At 35.7% G+C, this 19,881-nt stretch overlaps 1 protein-coding gene across 7 annotated transcripts in view; it reads right to left on the bottom strand.

The window, feature by feature from the left end:
- Positions 1–19,881, bottom strand: part of BMPR1B (bone morphogenetic protein receptor type 1B) — a 345,860-nt gene that overhangs the window by 15,515 nt on the left and 310,464 nt on the right. For 5 of the 7 annotated variants that reach the window (XM_063107357.1, XM_063107356.1, XM_063107355.1 and 2 more), the window contains 6 exons: positions 19,362–19,464; positions 18,744–18,846; positions 10,332–10,428; positions 9,141–9,279; positions 2,324–2,516; positions 1,234–1,531 (listed from right to left, as the gene is read on the bottom strand). In XM_063107357.1, the coding sequence (XP_062963427.1) occupies positions 1,234–1,531; positions 2,324–2,516; positions 9,141–9,279; positions 10,332–10,428; positions 18,744–18,846; positions 19,362–19,464 (933 nt within the window). The remainder of the gene's footprint in view (positions 1–1,233; positions 1,532–2,323; positions 2,517–9,140; positions 9,280–10,331; positions 10,429–18,743; positions 18,847–19,361; positions 19,465–19,881) is intronic. The other 2 variants (XM_063107361.1, XM_063107360.1) reach the window with 1 other exon arrangement.

Raw genomic sequence — 19,881 nt, 5'->3', positions numbered from 1 at the left:
AGAGAAAATTTAACAGGGGAAGGAAGGAGAGAGAGGCTGGTAACTTGAGAAGCATCTTGGGATTTTTTTTTTTTTTTTGGTAGAGGAGACTTGAAAAGGGTTGTAGGTAGGTCAGAAAAAAGAATTCAGAAGAGAGAGGATTTAATAATCTTTATTGGCTAGAGGTTCATACTTTTAACTTAAATCTATAGCCCAAATTATTTCCTTTCCTCTTGTTTTGTTTTTAAAGATCAAGAACTTCAATTTGCCATTCTCTAAACGGTAAAGACCTTCATATATTTGGGGTCCATTATTAAAGCAACCTCCGCCTACTACCAGGTGAAAATACCAATCCATTAGTCCTTTTCTGTGAGTTTTATTTTACAACCTTTTAACCATCTCCGTGGCTTTTCCTTTGTGCCTGTCTCCACATTCTACAGAGTCTTCTTAGGAAAAAAATCCCCAATAGGGCCCAACAATTTAATACGCCTAAATTGAGTTTTTAAAAAGGCAGTTATATGATGATTACACCAATGATTTGCAAGCCCGTTTTGTTTTGTTTTTAAAACAGATAAACGATTTCTTCTAATTAAGTCATCTTCCAGATAAAAGCTGCTGCTCTGATTAAAGAGAGGGTGAGCAAGGTAGAGTCCCAAATACTGGGCATGTCTCCTTCCCACTGGGCAGAAGCTACTGATGTAACCCCAGAAAGCCCCAGGGGTCTGAAAGCATCTGTTTCATAATATGGTCTATGTGTCCAGGTGTTATACTCACTGTCTAAGCTACAGTATAACTGCTGAATATCGACTATGTTTTATTAGTTTATAACATATTCTCATAAAACACCTATGCAAGTTATCTTTCCTATCCTATATTAAAAAAAACATCGCCTTTATCACTACATAATCTGGAGATATTTCCTGAAACTTCTTCCTACTTGCAAATTTTATGCAGAATCCTGACCACATATGCCCAGGCATTAGCTACCTTTTCTTCTATCTAGCTTCATAACAGCTGCAAACCTAATGTGAACAGTCTCTAAGCCAGGTCACTGATGAGCACATCAACAATGCTGCGTTGGCAAATAAAATGTTTGGTGTTTTTTGTTTTTTTTTAACCTCCAAAGAAAAGCCAAATTCATGAGATTCCTCATCTATTAAATATCCTAAAAGCAGTGAACTACAAAATGTATAATCTGTAAAATGTGATAGAAAAGAATTATAAAAAAATGTATTTGCTCACTTTGATACTAACCTAATAAATTTAACAGCCAGGCCCAGGTCAGCAATGCAGCAAGTTCCATTTTTCTTCACCAGGATGTTCTTACTTTTCAGATCTCGATGGGCAATTGCTGGTTTGCCTTGAGTACTAAAGATTTCGGTGTGTAAGTGACATAAGCCACTGACAGAAGAGTAGGCCAACCTCAGCATCGATTTAGTGTCTAGGGTGGTGGACTTCAGATAGTCATAAAGGGAACCATTTTCATGATAGTCTGTGATTAGGTACAACTGGGTCCAGGACCCTGTTCCTTTGATATCTGCAGCAATGAACCCTAAAAGGAAAAAAGACAAAAAGGTTTGGAAGTAAGTTTTTTCTGAATAGCATCAAGAATAATGCATATTCTCAAATATCATTCTTTGTCATACACATATTTTGTTGAGCATTTCATTCAATTTTCTGATTATGCCTATGACAGTACTGAATTACCAATACCAGTCAGAGGCAATCAAAATTGTAGTGGGTAGAGAAAGATTAAGAGTTTGTGCTATCTGAAAATATGATCCCTTTCTGATCAGTAGTTGATATTTAAATTACTTTATGGTATTATAGTTACACATAAGACACTGTTTGCAAAACAGGGTCTTGAGTTAAGGACACATGCTACTGATTAGCATACTCTCCTTCTACTTGAATGATCCAGACAGATCTTTTCTAAGTTGACAATAAAAAGTAAGCCAATTCTCAATATAAACTCTTGATATAAATAAACCCCCCAGATAAATTCCTATAACTTTTCACAACATTTAAACAAAAATATGCTCCTTCAAATCTCTAAGAACCCCTAAGAAATTCTGGCATTACATTTGCATTTCCTGTTTCTGGGAAAAAAAAATTTTGAGAATATTCCATTTTCAGCCTGCCATTCATCCACAGAAGTGCCTTAGCCATTCCTCCTGTGAGGTCTCCCATTAGAAGTTTATGACATTCTTGGGGCCATGCCAAGAAGAAAATTTCTACATATTTCATAATGGGTCTAGACAGATAAGTTAATATGCAGATGTTAAGAGAAAGACAGAGGAAAAGTAAGAAACCCTGAACATTGCTATACAGACTTTTTACTCACCCAAAATGTTTTCGTGCCTCATCAACACTGTCTGATATATTTCTGTCTCTCTGAACCAGCTGGCTTCCTCTGTGGTGAAGAACACTTTCACAGCTACCTTTTCGCCACGCCACTTTCCCATCCAAACTTCCCCATAGCGACCTTTTCCAATCTGTTTCACCATCTGAATCTGCTTAGCTATAGTCCTTTGGACCTGTTAAATCCCAAAACACACTGTTAGTGTATTCACAGCACTACAGATTTGTTTAATCTTTTTCTCCTCCAGAGAAGAAACAATTACTGCATGTAAAATATACCAATATTTTTCTGTATATAAACAAGTTATCTTTATTTTTTTATTAATTTATGCCGTATTCTTTTATACATATTTAAGATTTATCATGGATTCTGAATGTTCAAAATATTGCTTCTGAATTACTAAATACTTTATTGTCTGTATCACCATTTTCATAGCAAAAAAATCCAAAAGGATTCACAGTAATTGGCAGAATAGAACACTTGGACTTTCACCACTACAATGGGATACTACATACTCTGAAGGGATTCTTGCCACCATACACCTAATCATGGATAAAATATAACAAAACAAAATTGTAACACATTGTTGGGCACACAAGGAAAGAAAGGAAATCTCCAGACAGGGAGGGTGGGAGGGAGTTGGGACCAGAGCAGGGAACAATGAGCATTAAGTATTTTCAAAAGCCAGGTTGCTATCTGGGCAAAGAATAATACCAGTACCTGGATCCAGAGTCTAAACTTTGACCCCTTTAAAACTGGAAGATTGAACCTAGGGTTTCCCATTAAGACAGAACCAGTGAATGGTACTAAAATTTGTCCTAGGTTGGTAGCACGCAATGGCTCCCAGCAAAAAACAAATACAGATGCTCTTTCGAGGAAATCATTTGCAGAATACTTTTCATTCCACAATTATGATGGGATAATAGTACTTTGAAGAAACTTGCCAGCATACAACTTGACTATGGGTAAAATATAAGAAATAAACTGTAATGCATTGTTGGGCTCGGAAGGAAATAAAGGAAATCTCTCAGGGATGGGGGTGGGGGGAGGAAGGGAACAAAGAAAATAAAGGGAGAGAAGGAAGGGAGAAAGTGAGAGAAGATCCTACAGAATAAACTCCTTAAAACAAAAGAAAACAGCCACTATAAATGAGTCAACAGAAGCAACCCAAATAGATTTAATCTTTTCAGATTACACAGTGGAAATATTCAGATATAGAATGACAAGAAACTCTACATGAGATATTAAAGAAATAGAAAATGAAACAAAAAATAAGCAAGCAGGAAGAGATCATTGAAAATTATACTTTTGAAGTGGAACAGCTAATTGTCACAATCAAAAATGCAAAATAGATAGGCAGAAAGCAGATTAGAGAGAAAAGTTAATGAGAGAAAGTTAACAAGCCAGGGAGAAAGTTATTTAACAAACTATAAGACTGCTCTGAAGAATTATGAACAGTAGAGTGGAGACAAGGAGAAATAAAATATGAGAGTTAAGTAGCACTGAGGTTAAATGTCTCCTTAGACTTGGTCTTCATCCCATCTGCACTTAAACAATAAGATATTTTAAGAACTCTGCTATGGATAGTTCCATGAATAAAAGGGCTAAGCCTCTGTGACAATTTACATAATTTAGAAGACATACATAAAGAACTAGCATGGAAGTCTTGTAAGATCTGATCAAAAATGAGAATGTAATCTTTGTAGAGATAAGCCTTATATCAAATAAAAACAAATGTTTTTCTTTCTGTTTTTGCACTTTTAAGGATGATGCAATTACACTGGGCAAAACCAGATAATCCAGAATAATCTTCTCAGCTCACAGTCAGATGATAAGCAACTTTAATTCCCCCTTGCCATGTAACATAACAGACTCGAAGGATTTGAACATGGACATTTGGGGGTGAGGGCATTATTCTGCCTGCCACAGATGTCTACCAACTAGGATTGGTTTTTTCATGATGGATAATTTTATCTATATAGGAGGTAATGCTATTCATTGAAAGAACCATTAATGGAACTAATATCAGATTGAAATATTTTTGGAAAAACACACACTTTTTTTTTCCTAAAAGAAGTATTAAAAAATAAGATAATAGATGATATGCCACGAAGCCATGAAGGCTAATGAAAATAAGCAAGCACGTATATATAAAGAGCAGCAGAAGAATCAAGAGCATGAAGCAGCTGGGAGCCAAATACACGAGTAGTTAAATTACTCACTTGAGAGGAAATGTTCCACATTTATTAAACAAATATTATATATGATGTATAGATGTTACAAAACATTGATCAGGTAACAATGGAACATTTCCTAACATATACAGTTTTGCATCTGCTTCTTTTCTAATGATAAGATATCTTCTTATAATTTAATGAAAGTACTGACAGAATTGGCAATGCTTGGTTAGAATAGGAACAACTTACCTCAAAGATAAAAAGTGTTATTAAATTATATTCAGAAATTAAAAATACACTTGTATTTTAAGATTTACTATAATATCTAAGGACTTGAAAATTTTAAAAACTGATTTATTTGAGTTTGTATTTGATTTACCAAATGTTTCTGGTCTTTTTGTACCTCACTTTCATTCTACATTATATTCTTAGCTATCAATTTTTGAAAAATGCCTGTATGATTTAGGCACGGTAACTGTAATTCAAAAAAGATAAAAATTATTTCATGTGCACTGGATACAACTGAATGTATAAGGATTTATAGGGAGTTATCACCATTTCAGGACTGGCATCTTATCTAGTGATTATATATATCCAATAGTCTCTAATGTTTACATCCATGTACAAATCAGACACTAGAAAACATGTTGCTGGACTTCCGATCAAGGTGGCGGAATAGACGGTACCCAGTGTCACCCTCACCCACAATCAACCAATTTACAACTACTAAACAACTGCCAAGCTGAGGCCACTAGAGCTCGGGGAAGAGGAGGAGAGAACTACGGAATTCATGAAGGCAGAGGAAGCCACGATGAGAGAAAGGAAGGACTGCTCCAATCGTTTCAAGCCCTGGCCACTTCAAGGCTGGCCTTGGTGAGCACACGGAGCAAAAGATGGCAAAAGCCACAGCTGTGCCCTTCTTATGCAGTTGTTTGGAGTCTGTAGGTCAGAAAAGGGCCTTGGTGGTCCCCAGGCCAGCAAGCCCACTAACAGGATTCCTGTGGACCCACATAGGAGTGAGGGGCCACAGACAACTGAAAAAAGAAGCCACTCAGAGGCTGGTGAGTCATTGCAAGGGACCGGCGCATGGCCCACCCCATGTGAAGTGTTTGGAGTGCAGAGGGTGGGGGAGACAGGCCCACTGCCGGAACATTGGGGCACAGCATGGACAGCTGATCTGCCCCCACAATCAGTGCAGGCCCACTCAGTGAAGACTGGTCAGGAATACAGAACAGCAGGAGATGCAATTTGATGAAAAGACTCAGGCCCAGACCAGAGTTTCCACACAACCCAGGTGTACGGGACCTCACAAGACCCAGAAGTGCTTACAAGGTCAGCCATTAAAACTTGAGTTGCACAAAAAGCCTTCCACAGGGAATCAGTAGCAAAGCAGTAATTTAGCTCAACCACAGGGCTCAAGTGCTGGTTTCCACAGGAAGTTCCCCGATTTTAGAAGTAACCAAAGGACAACAAATTAGTTCCAGTGCAGAGTTTAAGTGGTGGGGGCAGCTAATAATACAACACAGAGCTGAAAGAAAACACAAAACACCCACAGATCAAAGACAAACCTCTGATATTAACCAGTAAAGGCCTAGCACCACCAAAGAACACCTATAAAACCTAGAAGGACCAAAAGCCCCCAAGCTCCTAAGCCAGGGTGGGGGGAGGGCCAAGGGTCTCAGCCATGTCACATCCGGCCCAGTGACAACCACCAGGCCACTGCTGGAAGCACCCCGGGCTCCCAAGCTGGGGTGGTGGGAGGATGAGGGCTTCAGCCATGGCCCCACTGTCATCCACATCCAGCAACCAAGTTACAGCTGGAAGTGCCCCGGGATCCCCTGCTGGAATGGTGGTTGCCACAGGCCTCGACCATGCCCCGCATCCTATCCTCCTCCCCTTTCCCCTCTGCCCCTACCCCCAACGGCTCCACAACATCTTAGAATGTAAAAATAATAATAATTAAATTTTTAAAAAAGAAAACCTGTAGTTGTAAATAATGCTCTGTACTCCTAACATCCCTGAATTAGCAACACACACACACACATACACACCCCTCTACACACAAATATATGGCTTAAAATACGTTGCTTAATAAGACTGAGTTATATACACATGGGAAAGATTTTTCACAAAAGGTTTCTCAATTGAGTCTTCATATTTAGTTAGAGAATTTACTTCTTTTTTGCTCCTTCTCAAGGTCAGATAAATAGGGTATAAACAAACAACATGTTAATATTTATTATATACAGACTGTGTGTGTGCTAAATAATATACAAGGCATTTAATATATATATTAATATATATTTAATATATATACACTCAGGAGACACACACAGAGAACAGAAACACACACTATTTTAATTCTTACAATAACCTTATGATACTCCTTCCTTTGAGGAAGGAAGAAATAAATATTTTATGAAAAAAAGAGAGAAGACCTAAAATTAAAAGACATGTACAGTGTTTGGTAAAAACTAGGTCCAACTATGTGTTTATGTATAAGGCATAAATTTTTCCATTATGTTAATGAAATAAATAACAAATCACTATTAAGGTGAGGCATTTACTCATATACCAGTATCTGGAGAGACTACTGTACACTTCTGCATTGTTTACCATAAAAACAAAATCCTAAAACCAGATACTAAATCTGTAATACTGAGACTTTTTCTTTACTGAACTGGGTTTTATAGAGCTCTCTTTCCCATCCCTTTCCTTTCAAAAGCATTTCTTGGATTTATTTAACTAACATTAGGTTCACATCTTACAAACGTTAAGAGCACAGATTCTGGAGGCAGATCATCCGGGTTCGAATCTCTACTCCACATACCAGCTATCTGGGCCTATATCCCCTGATGTGTAACACAGATATATTTCTAGTACTACCTCCTGGGATTGCCATGAGGATTAAATGAGAACCTATTTGTAAAGGACTGGAAACCCAGGCAATCTGGTTTGAGAATCTGTACTTTTAACCATTACATGATGTAAGCCAAATGCTATTTTTTGTTATCTAGATTATAGAAACAAGACAGTATTTTTACAAATACTAAAAGTAGGAGGAAAGCTTTTTAAAAACAAATAACTGAGCGGCCTCCTTAATAAATCAGGCACTCTACTTGGGGATACAGAATGAATGAAATGTAGTCTCCACCCTTGAAAAGGACATAGTCCACCAAAAGACACAGATATATTAATGTCAATTATACAGTTACTTTAAACTGCCATATTAGTACTAAAAGGAAAATGTTATGACACAAAAACAGACTGGCTTAGTCTGGGAAAACCAAAAAGTTGTCACAGAGGTAAAACGTAAGGTCTTGAGCCCTAAATTGGAGGAATGTTTCATAAAGAGATTACATTAGAAAAGACTTGGACATACGTTGCATCTGAGAAACAATTACTCAAAAGTCATACTAGAGCGCAAGAAGCAGGTGGGGGACAGGTGGGAGGAAGGGTTGGGCAGGCAGGTTGACCTTATGTGCCATACATACCAAGCTAAGAAGACCCGTGAACAATACTGGGTATTAGAATGTATTATCCAGGTAAGTAACATAGTAAGATCAAAGATTTTAGAGAGATAACTCCAAAGTAATGAGAAAGATGGGTTAAAAGGAGTTAACACTAGAAGAACAAATCAGTTTCAATTCCGAGAGCAGGAGCACATAATTTATGAATACCAAAGGGGATTTTACTATTTGTACTTACCACTTCCTAAAAAAAAATTCTACAGTTTTTGAATATAAGAACTGTATTGCTATTAATTAAGTTCCAGGAATGAAAAGAAATCAAGGAAGTTGATAATTAAAACTTTTACAAAAAAATGTTTTACATCTTAAGTAGCATCATTTTGATCATAATGACCCAAATACCTGCACAGGTTGTTTTCTGCCTAGCCTTAAAAATGTTACTTGTAGTAGTAAATAAAAGGTCATCAAAGGAATCAAGTAAATAAGATATCCAAAGTAAGAATCAGACTATAAAGATTAGGAAAATCAATTTTTAAAGTTTATTAAGGAAAATATTTCTCATTAAAATTGTTTCCATCCTAAATCCCAACAATCTTTCTGCATGATCCATAAAAGAACCAAACACTTTTGTCATTAAAGCAAGTGCTTTGGACACGGTATATATTCTCTCCAAGGCTGGCAGTGCTAACTATCAGAAAATTAAACTTTTCCTAAATGGAAAATCCAGGACTTCACCCTGAAACATAAACCCTGCGGCTGAAATACAGCCTTCTTCCTTTATAGAAGTACTCAGATCCCAGCTAGTTGTAATACTTTTTGCTTTCAAAAGCCAGGCCAAAGTACAGTAATGCTATCCTTACTGAAAACAGAGGGAAGATGGTACCATGTTTAATGTTTTCTAATCTGCTCCTTATCAGAATATCTGAGGGTCTGGATTGTAACCATACACCTGCATTAAAAAACAATTGCCTTACCCTCAATATGTCAAAATGTTATCAGGAAGCCCTCTGTCTGAGATCTGATGTCCAAATGACTGCATAGAGCTTTCTCCTTCTCTGTTGCCCTATCTGTTTCAGTAAAATGAAACCCGGTATTTACTGACATTTCCTTTCAGAAGAGTTCTTTTAAATACAAGACATGTTCTTTTCCTACCAGCAGAGGGAGTCCTGATCCACTTCCTGAGCTTTGAGACTGCTCAATTAAGTCTCTCAGGGATTCTCCAGGAGGAATGTAAGTTTCATCTTGTTCTAACCCAATGCTGTACCGAGGTCGGGTTTCTTGTCTTTTATACCTAAAAATGGAGAGACAAAGATAATTTTAGATACTGAAATGCAATGGCGGGGGTAAAACATTACAGATAAAACAGTAACCACAGCAGGTTTTACTTCAGCACATAAATACAGTACAAGAATAAATGCTTAGTATTAGTTACCTTTAGTTATGGCTTCCAAAATACAAATCATAATTATTTTGTTAACCTATTTTTAAAAATGAACTACATGTTTTTACTCAGTCTTAACCGTCTACAATTTTTCTTCTCTATTCCTTTCAATTGCGTACAACCAAGCCAACTACATCCTGTAAGTGTTTCCAAATAGCTCCAGTATTAACTCTCTAAAATCTTTTCTTTTAAGGTCCCTAAATAATTAAAGATGCAAATTTTTGGTTTATAAGAAAACATTACAGCTAACTCTATCATCTAAGGTAACATATAAGGCAATAACAGATAAATGAAATAAAATTATACTTTAAAAACTTTTTGTCAGTAATTACAATGTATGAATTTATTTGAATCAACTAATCTACCCATTTTCAGAGTATCACAAATGAGTATTAAATTGTTCAAAGGGCAAATGATATGAATATAATGATCCTTAATATGTCATAAAGTTGAAAATAAGTTATTAGGTGACTGAAAATAATTTGTAACTAGCATACTTTAATATAATAACTGAACTTAATTTATTTTAATAATCTATAAAATATACTTAAAGTCTCTTAATGCTAACAGGAATTTTTTAGCTCAGGAAATAAATTACCAAGCCACTCTTAGAATCAAACCTAAGCAGTCCCTGAATTCCCTAACTATCCTAGGTTACCTAAGGATGAAATATTTATCCAGGTAGTTTTGATGTCTGAAGTAGAAATGAGATAGGTATCTATTTATAACTTCATTAGATAAATATTTATAAGTGGTAACAGATATTTTCAGTTAAATAAAAGATCTAACTAGGTCAAAGCAATCTGTGGTAAAAAAAATGCCAACAGGCAAAAGCAACAGAATATTAGTATAAGGAATATACTATAAACTCAAAATTCTACATCCACATATTGGTAACGTACCTGAAGTAACAGAATAAAATGATAAGGACCAAAAGCAAACTACAGACAGTCACAGATATAAGTAAGGCCTTGTGGTGTATAGATCCGTCAACAAAATCTGGAAATAAAAAGAAAGAGAACTGTAACACAGAGAATATTTTCACCTAAAAATTAGAAAGCAACTCTAAGTGCTTGCTAAGCATCATATGCAAGACACGAAAGGTCCTTTTAACATGCTAATTGATAAGAAAGAATACATACATACTCTAATAAGCTTGACTAGCATGAATCATCACTCATCATCTATGCACTTATTTCAAGAACACACATTTATTTTTCTCAGGAATGCATAGGCTTCTTTGGAAGGAACAGGGTAAAACCACAAAAAGAATGTGAGCAAGGGTAAAACATAAGTAGGAAGCTCATCTTCATTCAAGATTCAGCGGATGTGCTCACAGATGCTCCTCACGTGGTTTCTGGAGCAATCTATACCATGAATTTGGATTAAAAAACGAGTACACATTCATTGCACATAAAACACAGAGTCACCTTATAATGGATACAAAAGATAATGGATACAAAAGAGGATTCTTCAAATGTTGCCAAATATAGAATGTATTGCTTAATTTTTCATAAATGAAATCATACTTTAAAAGAATGATGTGATTCAGCCAAAAGATATGTGATACTTTTATAGAACAAATTATTAAATACAAGGGGTCTTTAAACAGTTCATGGAAGGAATCATATTACCTATTACTTCAATTTTTCCACAAAGTTTTTGAAGTACTAATGTATTACTCATTTTGTTTTAACTTCAGTTCTTGACAAATCAGATCTACCTAGAGCATAATTTATCAAACTTTATAGAAATAAAAATGACTTAGCTTTATACAAAAGCACATTTACTGTTTTTAACCCGAGGTTTTTAATCAAAGTACTTTATTTTTTTAACAATCATCCCAGGTGATTTTTATGCAGGTAGTCTTTGGGACGTATTTGAAAAAAACTGACTTAAAACCAGGTGCACTGATATAGTAACAAAATTAGCAGTGTTCTTATTAAGGGCACCACATGCCCTTGAGAGTATGACTACCGTTATTTGATTTTAAAAGGCAGTATTGTAATTTATGAGTTTGGTGGCTACAAACAAGAGTTTTTCCAACTGTGCTGAACACCTTGAACTACATAGCCACCTAGATATTTGGCTGAGGCCTTATCCTACCTATGTGACTTATTTTCTTTCAAAAGAATTATGTGTTCCATGAAGAAAAACTAAAGAGCACCACTAAAATTAAAAACAAACAACAACAACAAAAACCCACCACCTCCTTTATAACTAGACTGTTTTCCTTTCTATAGTATTGTGAATTTTCCAAAACAACATTTTTTCTGCAACATGATTTTTAAAAACTATATAGTATTATACACAGAGACATCCTAATTAGAAAGCCAATCTTCTATTGTTGTACATTTAGGAGATTTCAAACATTCTGTTTAACACTTCTTTACCACAATATATAAAGTTCTACAATGAACACTCTTACACATACATCTTTGCATAGTTCCATGATTATTTCCTTAATTAAGATTCTTAGAAGTAGAATTGTAAGTTCAAAAAACATATATTTTAGGTCTTCCATTACATATTGTCAAAAAGCCTTTTAAGAGATTGGAAAAGTTTCTACAAGGGTACTTCAAAGAGTTCATGGAAAAAATAGAATTTAAAAGATAATATGAATCTTTCACTAAACTTTTTGAATTACCCTTGTATTTCACCATCAATGTGAATATGTGTTTTAATTATTTTGAAATAATTTCAGCCTTACAGAAAAACTGTAAGAATAAAGAACTTCAATATGCCTTTCACCCGAGGTTTCTCATTGTTAACATTTTATCCTATTTGTTTTATCATTTTCTTGCTCTCATTTAGTAACTCTCTCTCATTTCTATTTATTTTTATTTGCTTATTTATTTATTTGTATGTCTGTATGATTTGGGGGTCATTTGAAGTTGCAGACATAATGCTCCTACCCATTTATAAATTCTTCAGCGCCTACTTCCCGAGAACCAGAGACATTGTCTTACCAAATAGTAATACAATTACCCAAATCTGGAAATTAACATGAACATATAAGTTGGAAAATAAATCTTACTTTGAAATATTTCAGAAGAAGTTTGGATTATTTAAACTATAACCCGCAGATCTTTGTACTAATTTCTTGTCCAAACCTCGTGATGGTAAATGTTATAATTTACTCATTAGTCTAAAATATAAGTGCTTACTTCCAATACTTAGTTAAATAGGAGTGGCAAGAGTGGGCACCTTTGTCTTGTTCCTCTTATTAAGGAAAAAGCTTTCAAGAGAAAGAAATAAAGGGCAACCAGATTGGAAAAGATGAAGTAAATTGTCCCTGTTTTTAGATGACATAATCCTATATACAGAGAAGCCTAAAGACTCTACAAAAAAAACCTCTTAGAGTTGATAAATGATTTCAGCAAAGTTGCAGGATACAAAATCAACACACAAAAATCAGTAGCACTTTAATACTACAACAATGAACTAGCAGAAAAAGAAATCAAGAAAGGTAGCCCATTTACAACAGTCACCAAAAAAAAATAAAATATCTAGGAATAAAGTTAATCAAGGATGTGAAAGCTCTGTCTATGATGAGAACAATAAATCAATGTTGAAAGAAATTAAAGAGAACACAAGAAGATGGAAAGATATTCCATGCTCTTGGATTGGAAGAATTAACATTGTGAAAATTTCCATATTACCCAAAGTGACTTACAAATTCAATGCAATCCCCATCAAAATACCAATGACATTCTTCATAGACTTAGAAAAAAACAATCATAAATTTCACATGGAGCAACAAAAGACCCTGAATAGCCAAAGCAATCTTGAGCAAAAAAAATAATAAAGCTGGAGGCATAACACTACCTGACTTCAAATCATACTACAAAGCTATAGTAACCAAAACAGCATGCACTGGCATAAAAATAGACACATGGACCAACAAAACAGAACAGAGAACCCAGAAATCAGCCACTACACCTATAGCCAACTGATCTTCAAGAAAGGCACCAAGAACATACACTGGGAAAAAGACTGCTTTTTGATAAATGGTGCTGGGAAAATTGGACATCCATATGTAGAAAAATGAAACTAAACCCATACCTCTCGCCATATACCAAAATCAACTCAAAATGGATTAAAGAATGAAATATACATCTTGAAACTATAAAACTCCTAAAAGAAAATACAGGGGAAACACTTCAGTTAGTAGTACTAGGCAAAAACTTTACGGATATGACCCCCAAAGCACAGGCAACAAGAGGAAAAATAAATAAATGGGTTTATATCAAACTAAAAAGCTTCTGCGTAGCAAAAGAAACAACAGAGTGAAAAGACAACCAACAGAGTGGGAGAAAATTTTTGCAAAATGTGCATCTGACAAAGGATTAATATCCAGAATATACAAGGAACTCAAACAACTTCACAGTAATAAAAACAAGAAACCTGATTAAAAAATTGGCAAAGGAGCTGAATAGGCATTTCCCAAAGGAAGATACGTGAATGGTCAACAGACACATGAGAAAATGCTCAACATCACTCAGCATCCAGGAAATGCAAATCAAAACCACATTAAGATATGGTCTCTCTCCAGTTAGACTGTCTGTTAGCAAAAAGGCAGAGAATAACAAATGCTGGCGAGGATGCAGAGAAAGGGGGACCCTCCTACACTGTCGGTGGGACTGTAGATTAGTGCAGCCACTATGGAAAACAGTGTGGAGTTTCCTCAAACAACTACAGACAGAACTTCCATATGACCCAGCTATCCCACTGCTGGGTATATATACAAAGGAATGGAAATTATCATGTCAAAGGGACACCTGTACTCCCATGTTTACTGCAGCTCTATTTACAACAGCCAAGAGTTGAACAAATGTAAATGCCCACCATCAGATGAGTGGATAAGGAAAACATGGTATATTTATACAATGGAATACTTACTCTGCTATAAAAAAGAATGAAATACTGTCATTTGTAGCAACATGGATGAACTTAGAGAAAACTATATTAAATGAAATGATCCAGGTATAGAAAGAGAAATACCACATGTTCTCACCTATATGTGGGAGCCAATAAAATAAATAAATAGATAAACAAATAAATTTTAAAAAGAAAAAAAGATACAACAATCACAAAAAGACATTGAACTTTTTAAGAGAAGAGAACAGAACTGAGTTTGCCAGGGGTGGCAAACAGGGAAAGGGAGGGAGGAAGGGAGGAATTAGTAAAAGGCCACAAAAATCAATTACATTGTATAATGCTGAATATACGAATTATCCTGATTTGAACACACATATTGCACACAGATATTGATATTCAATGCTGTACCCCACAGATATGTACAAACAACTATGTTCCAATAAAAAAATTTAAAATGTATTAATAAATAAAAAAATATATATGTGCTTAACAACTATTTATGATGCATACTATCTGAAAAATATTAATTAAAAGTAGTCTGTATCTGAAAAGACTAAATGAGAGACCACTAAAAATATGGAGTTTTATATTAATAAATTCAGATACATTGCTAATTTTCTAGGAAAAAAGAGTCCAGGAACTCAGACCACTACAGTACAAAAAGCCATTCAGGCTTTAACACAAATAGGAATCATATATAATTAGCACATTCATTGTCTGAAATGTGTTTCTCAGCAAATCTTGAAAATAATTTGTAGGCTCTTAAAAGCATGCTAAAATTTTACACAATGAATTGTCTTAGTAAAAATTTCTTCCATTCCTCCCCCACTTAGGTTAGATACAGAATTAATGATAGACTCAAGATGTCACAACCCCTCAGCCAGTGAGAGCACAATTCACAATGTTTTCAAACTTATACAGGCATACAAATACCACAGCACATTACATGCAAAGACTGCCACTGGAAACTCAGCTTAAAATATATTTTCAATCCTAAAGATAACAAAAGCTTTATTTTGCAGAAATCTAAGGAGAATGCCAGGTACTCAACTAAAACTAGAACTAACCAGATAATCACAACATATTATCAGTATGGGAAAACATAGTACTTTTTCTTTCCAGTGAAATAATTTTACTAAAACTCTCAGCTTCACCACATTTTATTTTCCAAGTTAATGCAGAATACAGAATACAACCTGAACTACAAGAACACTATATTTATTACTCATCTTATCATATTTTTGATTTATGAGAGCAATGAGACTAGAAAGGACCTAAGGGATTCTTTTTCAACACATCAAGCACTTTATTTATTTAAGGCTAGCATTACCTTTCCATTTTCCTTTTCTTTGCCCCAATAACCCCATCCCCTGCAGCCTCATCTACTACCTTGTTGTCTTCTTTCATGAGTAGGTGATCTTTATCAATAAACCTTTTGTTTCTGTTGGTCACACTGGTCATGTTTTAATCTGCCATTACCTGTGCTCAAAGCATTAACAATGTAAACATTCAAGTCACTGCCAGAGCCTTGGAAAGTGAACACTTCCAGATACCTATCAGGCAAAGAGCAAAGCCGGCAGTTCTCTCTAGGGTAGGAGATTTCTACCTGTGCTGTCACTCCAGCTGCTCAGGGAAGAAGAACCTAGAACTCCTGAGGGAAGTCTGGTTCACTCTGAGAGGCAAGTAAGAATCACCAGGGGTTTTATAACAAAACTGCATTCTGTCACTACTGTCTCCTCTCTGATAATTAAGTGGTTTGTAACTGCTTAAAACACCAGGACAGTGCATATAGTACACTTTCAATAAAAACACTGTACACATGTATATGGTAGAGGCAAAAAAAAAAAAAAAAAAAAAAAAAAGGCAGCAGCTCTGTGGTATGACTATGTAAAAAAGCCAGTGCTCTCAGACCACAGTCTGCAGTGACTTTTACCTGACCCCAAAACGAGTGGGCCAATAAAGTGAGGTGGAATCTGCAGAGACCTTGTCTAGGCACTGCCTGGGATCCTCAGGGTTCAAAGCAGTAAATTCTTTTTTTTTTTTTTTTTGTCCTTTTTGTGACCGGCTGGACCGCGCTCAGCCAGTGAGCACACCGGCCATTCCTATATAGGACCCGAACCCGCAGCGGGAGCGTCACTGCGCTCCCAGCGCCACACTCTCTCGAGTGCACCACGGGCTCAGCCCCAAAGCAGTAAATTCTAATGCCACTACTGCTTCCAAAACCAATTGCCTTACATAATCCTCAGTAGAATCCACCAGCCAGCCCTGCATCCTCCTCCCCATACTGCCTGGAACCAAGGACTTGTCTTCTCATTACTCCTATTCTTATTTTCAAAGCATTTTCACTCTGTCCTCCAGAAACATATTCTATTTTGAAATTTTCCTACATTTTTAACCTCATCAGATAATACTCCGTCACCTTCCTAGTCCTAACTAGTATGTGGCTCCATCTCTCTAAAATTATGAAATTTTCTCCAACCAGCCATGCTATTTTATACTGCTATATTTTGCAAATGCTTCTCCAACATTACAAAGCAGAACTCCACACTTAACTATTGCCTCAGTTTAGATCCACTGCTTCTCACAGGCTGTGCAAACTTGGGAAAGTTAATAGACCTTTCTGTGTTGCAATTTCCTCATCTTTAAAGTAGGAATAATAATCATAAATTCTTGTAGGGTTCTTGTGATGCTGAAGTGGATTAATTAATATAATACTTAGCACAATGCTTAGCTTATGTTAGCTATTTCAATTTTTAAATTTTTATCCATTTAGCCTATCCCGCCTTGGCTGCTTTGCAAAATCCTGTTCATCCTTAAAGTCTTGTTCAAGTATCACTTCTGTGAAGTTATTTTAACACCTTCCCACCCCAGACAGAGCTAGCCACTCTTTTGTGTCCTTAATACACTTTACAATCTAAAGTGTATTAGATTATATCCTGAGATATTCCTGACCAAATATAATCTAATTATTTACATGCTTCTCTCTCAACCTATTGTACACTTCTTGGGAGCAAGAACTTTCTTCATCCATTTCTACATTCTTAACACCTAGCATGGTGCCTGACAAATTTTTTTTTTAATGTCTTTGAGGTTTTGATGAGAACTATCATGAGTCAGTGTTGTACAGCTTTCTAGACTCCAGCAGAAACAAATGTTATAAAAAGTTACCAAAGCCACGAAATTCCATAATATTTTGTTGGAAAAATTTTCTCTTCTCCTGAAAAATCATTTTAAATCACTTATACAGTAAAAGACTTAGGACTTAAGACTACAACAATTACGTATCATTTATTTTGTGGTGAGAGCAAGGAGGAGAAAGGAAACATGGGAGCTGGTTCTAACAAAAAGTCTTTGGGGATGTAATATTTACCTTTTTTAATGAAATATGTAAGTTTTGAAATAAAAAACTTGTATACATCTCCATTTTATAAATATACTGATATATGATTTGACTAAAAAATACTCTAGCATAATCAAAAGAAATGTCATAGAGCAAATAGTCTTTGATTCAGTCCTTTATGAGGTTTTTACTTTTTTAACTTACACATTGTAATTGTACATACTTACGGTGTACAATCTTATATTTTGATACACTTTACAACTTATAATCATTGGGTCAGGGTAGTTAATGTATCAATTGTTTCATGCATTTATCATTTCTTTGTGATAAAAACATTCAAAAGCCTCTATTCCAGCTATCAGTCAACATACAAAATGTAACTGTTAACCACAGTCATCCTACTATGCAGTAGAACACCAGAACTTATTCTTCCTATCTACTGGTAATTTTGTACCCATTGGCCAGCCTCTCCCTGCCCACCCCACCCCGCCCTTCCCTACCCAGTCTCTGGTAACGACTATTCCATTCTCTACTTCTATAATATCAACTTTTCTTTTTTTCTTAGATTCCACATATGAGTGAGATCACGTGGTATTTGTCTTTCTGTGCCTGGCTAACTTCATTTAACATAATGACCTCCAAGTTCACCCATGTTGCTGCAAAATCCTTTTAGGGCTGAATAATATTCCATTGTGTATATATTATAGGTCTTTATTATTTTAAATGAATGTGGGCATAAGATAGTTTTTGAGCAAAATAGAACTTCTGAATAACTTTTAGGGGTAAGCATAAAACACTGACTCCCTCTTCGACCCTCCTGCAACATACTATAATCTTTAGAAAGTTTCTGAAGGGAAGTGGGGAGAAGTTAAGGTAATAAAAATCATAAGAGTGAAGCTACATACATCTATTTTCTCAAGAACTACTTGAACGTGCCTTTGAATGAAAGCTTCATTACATCATCCTGTCTCAGTATTGTGCTCCAGCAGTGGAAAATGGTGCAGGTAGATTAATTTGGAACAGAGAGAACAGTTCCATTTTTATTATCATTGTGCCTAATGCTTTTCCAACCGAGAAGCGTTCCTCATCTTACCTCTGTTTTTCAATGGAGGCAGTGTAGGGTGTAGGTCTTTATTACATTCGTTCCTCTCTGTGCAGCATTCAATTGATCTCCTCTGATGAGGAATAGGAGTGTCCTAAAATTGAACCCAAACAGCTATTAGTGGGTTTCCTCTAAATTTCAAAGTCGCATCATCCGAAACTTTAAAAATTATCACTATATAGATAACTCATTTCAAATTCTCAATCTTTACTCAATCATCTTGAAATTGCTATTTTCTGTCAAGTAATTTCTTTCAAATTACCATGTATTGTGTTATTACAACTTCTCCATTTCAACAAAATTATTACTACATTTATAATAACCAGTGCATATAGTGTAAACTGAGGAGAAAGGCTTGGCTTAATGCAATTAGCTAAATTGGATTTTGAGGAAGATGATCAAATGGGACACTAAGAAAGAAATTAACAGCAAAAATAAAAATATTTGATTTCAAAATGAAGGGGAATTGCCCCATTGAGAATTTTCAATTATTTTCCAAATTACGAAAAATGTGCTGGCCAGGAAAAATAATTGTTTTATCTTTCCTGAAACTTGTTGGAAATTTTGCAAATGAAAGATTATAAAGTAGAATCAAGTTATCTTCCTTACCCGACACTGAAAATCTGAGCCTTCTAGTCCTAGACATCCAGAAGTGACCACAGGCATCCCAGAATCATCTTCTTCTATCATTGTGAAACAATATCCGTCTGTGCTAAAGACCAAACAGGCACAGTGAGTGAGTGGGTGAGTGAGTGGGTGAGTGAGTGGGGGAGGGAGAGGAAGAGGGAGAGGGAGAAGGAGAGGGAGAGGGAGAGAGAGAGGGAGAAGGAGAGGGGGAGAAGGAGAGGGAGAGGGAGAGAGAGAGAGAGAGAGAGAGAGAGAGAGAGAGAGAGAGAGAGAGGGAGGGAGGGAGGGAGGGAAGGAGAGAGGGAGGATGTGTGTGTGTGTGTGTACGTGTCTTTGTGTCTGTCTGTCTGTCTAGGAGAAAGGAAATGAATGTTGTGTATCATTTGCCTCACTGCAAACAAGCAGAAAGTCAATGATCTTTATAGGTTACAATCTATTGAGAGAATCCCAAAACTTCCCTTTATGAAAATAGATTTAATTATCACAAAAACATTTGCTGATG

Source organism: Cynocephalus volans, chromosome 9, assembly GCF_027409185.1.
Source record: "Cynocephalus volans isolate mCynVol1 chromosome 9, mCynVol1.pri, whole genome shotgun sequence".
Taxonomy (NCBI): Eukaryota; Metazoa; Chordata; class Mammalia; order Dermoptera; family Cynocephalidae; genus Cynocephalus; species Cynocephalus volans.
This window is presented reverse-complemented; position numbering and strand designations above follow the sequence as displayed.